Source organism: Emydura macquarii, unplaced genomic scaffold (genome assembly GCF_026122565.2).
Source record: "Emydura macquarii macquarii isolate MOO-44397 ecotype Brisbane River unplaced genomic scaffold, CSIRO-AGI_Emac_v2 contig_306, whole genome shotgun sequence".
Lineage (NCBI taxonomy): Eukaryota > Metazoa > Chordata > Testudines > Chelidae > Emydura > Emydura macquarii.
In genome coordinates, this window is record NW_027130443.1 from 9,902,737 (window position 1) to 9,915,015 (window position 12,279).

The 12,279-nt window shown below is 53.5% G+C and overlaps 1 protein-coding gene across 3 annotated transcripts in view; it reads left to right on the top strand.

Moving 5' to 3' along the window:
• TLE2 (TLE family member 2, transcriptional corepressor) overlaps window positions 1-12,279 on the top strand; it is a 31,652-nt gene that overhangs the window by 2,276 nt on the left and 17,097 nt on the right. The window contains exons 4-8 of one of the 3 annotated variants that reach the window (XM_067558692.1): window positions 1,260-1,304; window positions 5,059-5,121; window positions 5,491-5,565; window positions 6,282-6,477; window positions 11,666-11,682. In XM_067558692.1, the coding sequence (XP_067414793.1) occupies window positions 1,260-1,304; window positions 5,059-5,121; window positions 5,491-5,565; window positions 6,282-6,477; window positions 11,666-11,682 (396 nt within the window). Of the gene's footprint in view, window positions 1-1,259; window positions 1,305-3,273; window positions 3,311-5,058; window positions 5,122-5,490; window positions 5,566-6,281; window positions 6,478-11,665; window positions 11,683-12,279 lie in introns of those variants that run through there. The other 2 variants (XM_067558697.1, XM_067558706.1) reach the window with 2 other exon arrangements.

The following is a 12,279-nucleotide window of genomic DNA, read 5'->3' on the forward strand; positions in this document are numbered from 1 at the left end:
CTTGGTGAATTAAACCTAGGGTCCGATTCTAGCCCAATCTCTTGTCTCTGACATTACCAGCTGCTTCAGAGGAAGGTGCAAGAAACCCCTCAGTAGGCAGCTATGGGACAAGCTGCCTCCAGGGAAAGCTTCCTCCTGACCCCCATTAGCCAGAGGGTGCACATGCCCTGAAGCATGAGGGTGTATTTCTCTTCCAGAACACTCATTGATTCTTTAATCTTTACTGTTGTAGCTCTGGCTCTCCTTGTTCATACAAAAGTCAGATCCCTTTCCAAATCCAGCCAAGTTCTCAGCCCCAATGGCTTCTTGTGGCAAGGAGTTTCCCAGGCTAAACTGAGCTTCATCTGGGGAAAAAAAATCCTTTCCTATGATCTATTTTTGAATTTGCCACCTTTCTGTCTCATTGACTGCCCCTTCGTTCTGGTATAATGACAACAAGGTGAATCAAAGATCCCGATCTACCTTCTTTAAACCACAATATATCTTCTCCAGTCACTATCTTGAATTTGTGCTAGGTTGTAAGTGACTGAAAAATCATTTCCATTCATTGGTTTATGGTGATATGAGTTTGGTGGGTCTCAGTCCAGTCCCTGGTGGACAAGTTCCCCTCCCAACATCACAAAAACCCATTGTTGCCATTGGTGCTAATTGCCAGGGGGACTGTTATCCAGTGGTTATCGCTGGAGCCATAGAAGTCAGCCCCTTAATCTCTGGGTGGTCCAGAGACTCAGAATCCAACCCTGGTTGGTGATCAGCTGTAGCGGGCCCATCAGAGATGGCCTGGATTAGATTGGGCTGTGGAAACTGACCTCCCCACCTGGGTCAATGCAGAGAAATTTTGCCCTACTGCTGCTCAGGTGGCTACACACAAGCCTTCAATCTCCACGGCTGGTGAACCATTCCCTTGCCTCTGTTTTTGTCCTCCCTACTTAGTCCTGGTGCTGTGGCCCCTTCCTCATCTGAGGGGACAGGCCTTTTGTTCTCTGGTCTCCTCCCACCCGCCCAGAACCGAAATAGGCCAGCAACGCCTATCACCACTCGCTGAAGACGGGTAGAACCATGCGTTCCCCGATTTTACCTCTGTCCATCAGTCAATAAATCTGGGCCTGACTATGGGGGGAAGCCAACGCCGGGACGAACTGGGCTGCGGGGAGCCATGTGTAATAGCTACTGAGCCCCTGCTGGTAACTGGTTTGTTATCGGGGGGAAGGAAATGGGGCGCCCTCTTCTAACTGGGCTGTGTTCTGGTTTGATTTCAGTACTACGAAATGTCCTACGGGCTGAACATTGAAATGCACAAGCAGGTGAGTGAGGTGGGCTCTTAATAGCTGGGGGTTGTTGCGGGAAGGATTTAGGAGGGTGGCACTGAGCAACCCCAACGACGGGGGCTCAGCATCTCTGGAAACTGTTCCCCGCCCCAATCCCGGCTGTCTCTGATGCAGACCGTTCTGCGTCTTCAGCTGGATTTGAACTCTGAGCTTTCCAACCCTTGTTCCTTGCACCCGGAGCTGGGAGAATTTGCTGTGGGAATGTAGCCTGGTGATTGGAAACTGAGGTTCACCTGGGGGCTGGATGTCCGGTCAGCTCAGGTCTGGCTGCTCGATAGAACTCGGAGCATTCCCAAGGCATCATTAGCCAGCCAGCCACATACCAGATTCAGCATGTAGACTCATGCCAGAGCGTGGACCCATTCACCAGTGACCTGGATGGCTCGGAAGGATTAGATTTTTACTGGTGAATGTTAATGTCATCACACACAAACCAGTGAAAATATTGCCACCAATGATCATCTGAATTTACGGGCAAAGTAAGAAAAATGCTGCCTGAGAACTTTTTCCCTTTGATTTAAGGCTATTTCCTTTGTGTATTTTGGCACGTGATGTGAGCAGTTTGTGTTTTAACATTAGAAAGCTTTAACTTTTTGAATCTCACCATCTGCTGCCATTCAATGGTTACTGTTTGACCCCCTCCCACCATAACTTCCTCCAACTGTGGGCGTTTAAAATGATCAAAATGGGGGTGGGGGGAAGGCTTAAAACCCATAATTTTGTGCAACTGTGAAAATTTAAATGGATAACAATTGAAAAAAAGCTTAAAAATACACATGGATCTTATTGGCTGAAATTACACACACACACACAAATTGAGTTCTTCCAAGCCTACCTGTACGGCATGTCTACTTGGCAGAACCTCTGGGTATTATTATGAATTACGTTTATCACAGTAGCACGTCAGGACCAATGAAGGATGACGCCCTCTTGTGCTAGGTGCTGTACAAACACAGTGTAAGAGACTGTCCTTGCCCAGAAGCACTTGCCATCTAACTAGAAAAGACAGACCCAGGGAAAGGGATAGAAGCAGAATGATCAATGTGATGATTGCAAATAGCATGTTAGTGCCGTGGTTTTTCTTTAGGGTAATAATGTTTGGATGGGTTTAGTTAGGAGGGGGTCAGCTGAAGTGGAAAGACACAGGAAAGAGGGATAAGACTGTGAAGGCTGTGAGGGGCAGGTGTAGAGCAAGGCCCAGGGGAAGAGCCAGGGTGGATCCAGCAGCCAGCCGAGACTGTCCCATCAGAACCGTAGACTATACTCTGGTGGTTATCTGGGTGGTTAGGTAAAGAACCTAGATGTTGGCTGGTAGGTCTGTGCTTGTTCCTTTTGGGTCTCAGCCCATCTGAGCGGGGGGTATGGATCAGATTTTTTAAGGTACTTAAGCATCTAAAAACGCAGACCATTGATTTCAAGGCGTTTCTGAAAAGCCTATTTCCATCTTTAGGCACCAAAAGGCCTTTACAAATCTGGTCCACGGTCCCCTAATTAGAGACCACTGCATTAAGCATTAGCACCCCAGCACTCTTGGATTCGATGGTTCATCTGGCACCTCTGCAAAGCTGGAGGTGAACCGCAGGGAGATGTCAGCGCTGGAGAGACGGCCTTCAGGAACTGAAATCAAATGGATCTTTTTTTTCTTCCCTTCTCAAAGACGCTGGAGTGTTTTTCACCATCCCAGTCTCCTTTTGTTCCAGCTGTAATTTGCTTTCCTCTTCAGATTTATCAATCTAGTCATCGCAGGGCTCTCTGCCAGGGAAATTAGTTTGGAACGGTGCCTGACAAAGTGGCAAGTCGACTGCCATATTTCTCCAGCTGGCTCAGCCCTCCACGTTTGCTCCTTTTGTTAGCAGGGTGGTGCGTGAGAGTCACTTTAATTCTCAGCTTCCTAATTTACTTCAAACTCTGATGGGATCCTGAGATCCAGCCGGAGCCCTGGGAACTGAACAAGAACAAACCATATTTGTTTGTTTTACAAGGTAACGAAGACACAGTGAGATGGGAAGGAGTGTTGCCAAGTGGTTAGAACAAAGGACTCTGGGTGCAAGGGTTCTGGTTCTCTGTCCAATTCTGGGAATGCATATGGGCTAGTGTTGGAGCCTGGGAGGTGGGTCTCAGGACTCCTGGGTTCTAGTCTCTGCTGCAGGTGGAAGTATTGTCTAGTGGTTAGAGCAGGGAGCGGGCGTTAGGGCTAGAGCTGCCTGTGAGGAGTAGTGTTGCTTTGTTTTCATTGGACTGAATTAAGCCCTTTGGTTTCTGGTGGCTACATCCCAGATGCCCTGTCACTAGCAGGTGTCAGGAGGGAAGGCTGGGTGGAGTTGCATGTGCTGTGTGTGCCCCAGGCTGTGACTGAATTGCCAGGTGGCTGTGTGTGTTACGCATGGGGCTTGGCACATTTCCTTTGTTCTTTGCTGGGCTTTTTATTAGCACTCTCAATCTCCGTGCACCGCTGTCGGGGAGTCCTAGAAATCTGAGACGGAAAAATATATCAAACCGGCTAGTCTGTGTCCCCAGACAAGTGCCAAGGTGGATTTGCTGCAGGAGGCATATGGTTTAAATGTTATCAAGCCTGGAGGCTTTACTGCTTCCCTCGGGAAACTGTTTCCTTGCAGGAGGCGGTGTATCCAAGTGGGTAGGGCATGGGGTTGGGAGACAGGAGAGTTGGGTTCTACCCCTTTCCCTGCTACTGACTCCCTGTGCGACCTACTTCCCCTCACTGTGCCTCAGTTTCCCCCTCTGTAAAATGGAGATGATCAGCGTGTCTCCCCTTCATCAAGTGCTCTGAGATCTCTACAGGGAAAAGCCTGCTGAAGGGCTAAGTGTGACCACGCATCTAAGTGAATGCCAGCACCCAGATTTATGTCTAGGCAGCCCACCAGCCCTGGCAGTTTAGTGAGATTCCAAGGGTGGGGGCGATGGATCAAGCCCAGTGCAGGGGGTGGGGCAGAGTTTAATGTCCCTAGCTGCACCCCTGTAGGGAAGAGTCCTGCTGGAGAGGGCTCAGGGAGGGCATTACTTCGGGATGGACGAACTCTTTGTGCCTGGTTTTGAGCTCACAGTGCGCTGGAAAGTTTGACTCCAACCAAAGCGCTGTTGGTGTCGTCTTCCACTTAGCAGAGATGGTAGGAAAAGGGGAGCTGGCCCGGGGCTCAGGAGACCAGGGATCGTCTCTCTGTGTCTGTTTCCCCATCTGGGCAACGGAGATGAAACTCCCCTCCTCCAAGGGGCATTGTGAACTCAGCGTCTCTGGGCCCCTGCCCAGCTGGTGATGAGAGGGGGCAGACGAGGGACCCTGTAGGAAGCGTTCTGGGTGAACTCCGCTGCCTTTCGCAACCCCCAGAAAACAGCTCGAGGGGTTGGCCACGCCCCAGGAGGTCACCCGGCCCTAGCACCGGGCTGCGGAGGCTGTGCCTGGCAGGACGGGTGGAGCCGGTGAAATCCCAGGAGGTGGGTTGGTGCATGTAATGCCCTGGGGACGTGCCTTGCAAATTGCTCCCCGGGACTCCGGCGCAGCGATCTGTCGAGCATCCATCCTTGTCTGTCCGCCGAGCCCCACCGCGGGCTGGGACAGGAGTTTGGGCGTTCAGCCCACGCCGTAGCAGCGCATGGGCGCCGTCGACCCGGCTCCTAGCCGCGTGCTTCCCCGTGGAGGCCGGTTTAAAGAGCCCCCGTTCTTCTAAGCGGTGCCAGCGCCTGCCATGACCAAGCTGCCTTCTTCTCCTTCCAGGCAGAGATTGTGAAGAGGCTGAGCGCCATCTGTGCCCAGGTCATCCCCTTCCTGACGCAGGAGGTAAGAGCTGCACGCACCGTGCTGCGTGGTGGGGATGGGTAGAGTCGGGCGGCTCCAGCACATCACTGGGCTACTCAGTCCACCCAGGAGCTGGGGAGGGGTCCCCGGCACCCACTGGGGGAGGAGGACGCTAGGCTGCACCCTGCTGAGGTGTGTGGGATGAGTAGCTGTGCTGGAGGCTCTGTGTAAAAACAAGATCCCAGAAAAGCAAGCGCCTCCTCTAGGGTGTTCCCCCAGGGAGGGTCTTCTGGGCAGCACCCAGCCCGCCTCGTCCCCTAGATGCTTTCGATGCGACGGGAGCTCCCGCCCGGCCGAGCTGCCCTTGTGCTCCAGGACTCCCTGACCCCCGCCCCTGCCCTTCTTCCCCAGCACCAGCAGCAGGTGCTGCAGGCCGTGGAGCGGGCCAAGCAGGTGACCATGGGGGAACTGAACAGCATCATTGGGGTGAGTAGCCCGGCCATGGCAGAGGGGCGGGGAGTGGGGAACGGGCGCACGGCTCTGATCAGGGCCCAGCGGCTGCCCCAGCGAGCTGGATGGACGGTCCCCGTGACTTCGCTCCGTCTCTTCCTCCTTTGTGGCCGTGTGATGAGCAACCAGACAATCCCCTGTCGTCGTCGTCCCGTCCCCCGCTTCTCGTCACACTGGCAGCAATAGGGAGGAAAGGGGGGAAACATCAGGGCCTCCAGGTGGCCATGGCTCGGGGCAAGCCTGGGCGGAGGCCAGCAGCCTTTTGACATCAGTGGCCGCCCTCCCGCTGACCCCCTGGGAGCTGCTCCGGGCCCTTGGCAGGCAGCTGCACGTCTACAAGGGAGAGCTGCGGAAAGAGGGCGGGGGGGCCGTGGGGGTTACCCGCCAATGGGCCTCCTGCAGCAGAGAACCTGCTCGCTCGCGTCACCCAAGAGGGTGTCCCGCTGTGTGCCCGGCCCCAGGCACCTGTGGGCACCATTCGCCCCAGCCGTGGTGGCTCATCGCGGCCGCTGGCGCACAGGATCGTGGCACCGCTTCGGTGGGAAAGGCCCCGGGGCAGGGAGTTGGGCGAGGGAGGCTGGATGGATCGAGGGAGGCAGGGGGAACCAGGCTTCTCCTCTTGGCCCCAGAGCCATGCAGGGGGAAGGGGGTTTCCTCGCAATACCCCGCAGCCCTCGCTCTTTCTCCTTCAGCAGCAGCAGCTCCAGCACCTGTCCCACCATGCGCCTCCCATCCCGCTTACCCCGCACCCCTCGGGCATGCAGCCTGCCAGCCTGGCCGGCGTCAGCGGCGCCTCCGGACTCTTGGCCCTGTCTGGGGCACTGGTGGCCCAGTCTCAGCTTGCCGCAAAGGAAGACAGGGGGGCTCAGGATGCTGAGAATAACAGAGGTAAAGGACTTGCATGGCGGGGTGTGGGGGGAGGACAAGGGGCGATTAACCCTTCGGAGCCTGAAAGAGTGGGTGTTCCATGTGTGTTGGAGAAGCATCCTTGGTGCCCGGGAGATAATCGCCCATCAGAACGAACAGTGCCTGGCCGCTGGAGAGTTTCCTTGTGCGTGACCCAGTCGTCCTCGTCCCCCCCCCCCCACCCCCTGCAAGGTGCTTCTCAGCTCATTTTCTCCTGATCTCACAGCTGTAATTGCTGCATGACATGCTGGGAAAGCTGGTTAGATAAAGACATGGCCTGTTCCTCCCTGGGGGGAGAGCCGGCCGGGTTAGGGCCAGGACTGTGTGTGCTCCGATGGGGACATGGTGAGGACGGGAAGTGATGGGTCCGCCAGCCAAGAGCAGTCTCCAGCCGCCACACACACCCCCCCCACCCAGGGACCTTCAGCAAGACACAGCGGTGGGAGCAAAGGTCGCCCCACTCTGCCCTTTTCCCAGAGCTCACTGACGCGCTGCAGCTGCTGTCTGCGGTGGGAAGGCGTCGGGCACGGCGAGTGACAGATAAAGCCAATTAAGTATCTGGAAGCTGGAGAGCGTGGCACTATTTTTGACCGAGGGAACAGCTGCATCGCCCCGTGGAACCCTAAAGACATGCCTGTGCACGCGCGTGCGCAGGCCGTGTGCCTGCTGGTGTCCGTGCACCTCCCCGCGTGTGCGCACAAGAGGCGGGTGTGGTTAGCTGTGTGGCCCGTGCGTGCGTGTGTTTGTGCACGTACGGGAGTGTGCCCTCGCTTGCGTTTGCACACCCAAAGGCGCGAGTGCTGAGCGATAAGAGACGCTGCTGCTGGGTCTTTGACACTTTGCCCTGCACGGCTCCCCCTGATCGTTACCAGGGGCATTAGCTAATAAGGATCCTGTTAGCCAAACTGCTCCTTCGTCCTGTTTCCAAACCGTTGGGGGGGAAGATGCCATTAAGGACCTGCTCTGTGTGGTTGCAGCCTCTAGTCTGTACGGCCACTCAGTGGGAAAGCCCAGCTCATGATCCCTTCCCCCTAGTGTGGCCCAGGTCTGGGAAAGCCGCAACAGTAGTGCAGAAAGCCTCGGCGCTTTGCACCTCCCAGCAGTGATTACACCTTCTTCCCAGGGATCGGTGCTGACTGGATCAGGGGGGCCCCTCCGTGGTGGGGAAGGAAGTGGGGGAATGAAACCATGCCGTGCTGGGGTCCTTGGGTATCAAACAGGGCTGGGGCGGGGGAAGATGCCTGAGGATCAGCTGAGCGAGGTGGAAATCCGGAAAGAGGGTAGCCCTGCTACACTGGGTGTGACTTCCACCCTGCGGGTATCTCTCATCTCGGTGCTGCAACAGCGCCTGTGACCTCCAGCGCTGACCTCTCCATCTTTCTCAGTCACTTGCTGTCGTTTATTTATTTTTTTTACCCTTCCAGACTCAACCCAGCTTACTCGCTATGGCCATGTGCTCCCTGGGCAGAAATTGCTTTGAAACTGAATGAAATAACCACCTCCACCTACCACCCTTTCCCAGCCTCTCACCTTCTATGGTTCTGGTCGTATGTGTTCCTCTTCTCTCTGTCTGGCGTAGGCATTTCTCTTCCCCCTCTCTGCCCACTGCTCCCAGCACGCTGGGCTCACCCCTGTGTAATTCCAGCCCACTTTGGCTCCATGTGTAAGTACTAAGAGGGGAACTTTTGCCAGCTGCTCTCAGATTTGTGACGGGCATGGCACAGGAGTCTAGGCAGGTAGGGTCACGTTAGCCGGGTATCTTCCACATTGCTTTCAGATGAGGACGTCCATTGCCAATGCATCCCGTTCTATTGGGCAGGCAGCATGAAATTATAATGATCAAGGAGCCTGTCCTATCAACTCCTTAATGCCAACCCCAAATGTTCAAAACTCATGAGTCAGGCCCTCGAAAATCATGAGATTGTTCCAAAAGTAATGCTGGGTTTGGTCTTTTTCCTTCTGGTTTCAGAGCCTCTAGCTCACACTTCAGACACATTTTCAAGCTTTTCTCCCCAACCACAAGAGCTAGTGAAAGCTGAGATTCCTGTGTACTCACATGCCTCCAGGAGCTGGGGCTTTAAGAAAAACATCAAAATATTGCAAGACTCAAGAGTTGGCAATAGCGTTAAACAAACCTCTGCTCCAATAAGTTGTACTGTGGTGTCTTGCAAAGAGTAGTGGAATAATAATAGTTTGTCCTTCTCTGATACCATTTTAGTAGGGCTGATCGGGAATTTTTTGCTGAAATGTTTTTAATTGGAAAATGCTAACTCACTGAAGATGGAATTTCTGGTCAGAACAAGAGAGACTGATTCTGTAGCCCAGTAGTTAGGGCTGTGAGAGTCCTTTCTCTGAATCAGGCATAGCAGGGATTTGAGCCCGGACGTCTCCCAGTCCAGGTGAGTATGCTAGGCTATTCTGGGGTGGAGGGAATCAACCTTCCCCCTCCTTCCCCCATCTCCTTTTTTCTTGCACGTGTACCCTCTTGTTTGCACTTGCTCTCTCTCTAGCTCTTTCTCTGTCTCTTTTTCTCATTTTTTTTTCATGCAAAATGTTGAAGGGTCTCCATTTCGTTCTTATGTGGAATGAAACCGAATGTTGAAACTGCAACATTTTTTCAAGAAATGGAGTTGTTATTTTCCTTACTTTTTATACCAGGATCACAAAATGCTTTGCAACCAGTTAATTACTATCTTAATCATCATTAAATTAGCGAAAGGCACCCTGCCAGCCACAGTGGGTTATCATCATCATAGTATCTAGTTCTGTAGCGCTTCTTAGCCATGATGGAGGTATCACGACCCCATTTTACGTATGGGGAAACTGAGACATGGAGTGAAGTGATTTGCCCAAAGTCACCCAGCAGACTAGTAGAAGAGCCAGAAATAAAACCCAGGGCTCCTGAGTTCCACACCAGTGCTCTAGCCACTAGGCCATGCTGCCTTCCAGGAGGGCACTGTATGTGAAACGTAGGTTGTAGCTAAGAGGAGTGTGTTCTGAGCCCTGACGTTAATAGAAATGTTGTCGTGATTTATTTAAAGGAAACAAAAAGGACGATTAAATCATTTTTTATTATGTTTTGTTTTCAACACACGGATCCCACCAGAGTGTTGGCCAGTCAGAAACAGCCAGGCCTTAGGAGAAGCCAGAAGCGAAACTGACCAGTCTGAGGTCGCCAGAAGCGAAACCTCCCTTGCAAACTTTTTTGGTGGCAGCAAAGATCATCCTTTTTAATAAGCGTTAGGGCCCTTTGGATGGTCCCTGATGGGCGAGCCTCAGGCGCGACTGTTACATAAATAACAACAAAAATGGTGAAAGGGAAACTAAGTTTTAAAAATGGTCTGGTTTTGTTTTTAATAACGTAAGGTGGCAAAAGTGCACAGCAATTGTGTGTGTGTGTGTGTGTGTGTGGGTGTGTGTGTGGATACACCCCTCACCCCGCCACACATGTAGGGGCACACTTTTAGTTTTGACAGTGTCTCTTTAAGGGTGCCCCTCCCCCCTCAAAGAAAAGACAACATAGGAAGAGGAGAAAAGCAGGCTTTGCTCCTTCCTGCTTAACCCTTTGAGAACCCGACAGGTGGGCTGACGGATGCTTTGAGAGGAAGATTATCCCATGCAGGGCTGGGATAGATGCAGGAGTCAGTAGGTGTCCTCCTTTGGCCTGTGTCTTGTGGATTAGATGGTCCCTTTCTTCCTTAAAAATCTGTGCAAAGCTCCATACATCTAAGGGACGATCCTAGTATCTCAAGGCTGAATTATTCAAGAACTGGGATGATTAAATCCAAGCCCGCATTATGAGATTGTAATCCCCCCAAACCCTGCTCCTTTGTGCTGACCACTGAGTCCTGGAGCAGTTAAATATGTTCACAATCCCCCGTCTCTTGATTCCCGTCTGCTTCATTCCCGAGCATCTGTCCTCCTGCCAGAGAAGATTGGGACTCTGCTGGGAGAACCCATTTATCCTCTCCAAATGCTTATGCGATCATTACCCGCCAGGATCCTCGGGGAGCAGGGAGCGGCACGAGCGCTGTACAGACGACCTCGTGCTGAAATTTGCAGTCAGGCCCCTGGTGATCTCTGCTCAGTTGGGGAGGTGGCGTTTGTGTCATGTGCACTGCATGTAAAAGAGTCCCGGTCATAGCCTTTGAAGAGGGAAAGCACGCGGAGGGCCTGTGGGAATGGGGGTGCAACTGGCTTTTTTCTACAACGTGCACTGGAATTCTGTCCAGCATCAGTTACCTTCGCTAAAGGGAGACAGGCTATTACAAGTCTACCTCCTGCACCCAATCGCCATTTCCTCCCGCCCCCAAGCTGAGTATCCTCAAACTCTGGGGAAGGTCAGCCCCTCCTTTTGTAGTTTACGCCCTCTGACACTAATGGTCACACTGACAGGTCGGAAGGAGGGTCTAAGGGAGAGGGCTCTGGGCTGGGACTGGGGAGATGTGTATCCACGTCTCAGCTCACCCCCGGATTTCCAGTGTGAGCGAGGGCAAGCCATTTCCTCTCATACAGTCTCCCTATCTCACTCGGCTGTTCGGATACAATCCATTGTTGATTGTGAAGTGCTAGAGAACACGCTGATGAGGCCCAAAGAAGCACCTAGGCTACACAGAGATTTTGCACAGTTCCCATATCGGTAGGAGCAAAACTAGCCGGAGCCAAGGATCAGGGGTTCACGCTGTCCCCCTAGACAACGTTTGCTATTGTTTTACGATACAAGTTGCTGCGTCGCAGCCCGCGGCTTTGGGGTTCTCTGAATCACGGCTTGGGACCCATGCATTACACTGAGGGGGGCGGCTCTCAGGCACTCTTACCTGTGATTATGTGCCCCAGTTCTCTCTCCCCTAGGGTAATTCTTGATGCTGGAATGAAGCCCAGCGGGTGGAAAGCTCCAGTTCTGTTCCCAAGGGATCTGGACCATCCAATCACTAGTGCAATGAAACGAGCATGACCCAGTAGCCAGGTTGCCATGAATGGCTCCGTTCAGCCTTTCCTGGCTGATCGAGAGCCCTGATTACCCTGGGGATGCACAATCCGGAGCAGACTTCTGCAGCTTGGGCTTGGCAATGTGACATCAGAACTAAACGCATCTCTTTGTTCTCCCTTTGTGCTTTCCCAACCTGGGGCTATCTACGCATCTGTGTCTTCCTGCTGGATGGACCCCCAGAGCACACGCCAAGCCGGGTAAGCCATGCAGCGGGGGCCTGCAGATCCTGTCCGGGTGAGGGTGGAAATTAGCATAAAGGAAGGTGTTGGACCTGATACGGTTAGCAGGGGCTTGTGCACCATCTGAAAGGGGGAGTCCTGGCACTGGGAAGGGGGGAGCTCCCAGCATATAATGATTGGGAAACGTGAGGTCAGCTGGTCTGGGCACAGGGCTGGAAGCTGGGCATGGCTGAGTTTGAATCTGAGCTCCCACCCTGACTCTGGGCAAAGTGGCCTCTGGCCTTGGGTGCCCAGTGGGGTGCTGGAAAGCAGAGTCTAGCCATAGTGCAGGGGGATCTGGCCATGCCCCTATTCCAGATAGCTGGACGCAGGTTTGGCGCAGGGCCCTTCCACCAGTTATGCAATGACTGAGGAGGTCTGCGTGCCCGGCGGATTCCCAGGGCACCACCCTTTGAGGCCCCCTTTACACGGCCAGAGCAGCAGGGAGATTGAGTACGGGGGCCTCGGGGTTGCTCTGTGATGCTCTGCCGGTGAGACAGGCTCAGCCGGCCTCCATCTTTTGGTGCCTCAAGCACCACCTGCTTCTCCAGGAAGAGCAGCGTCTCTTCTCTAAGC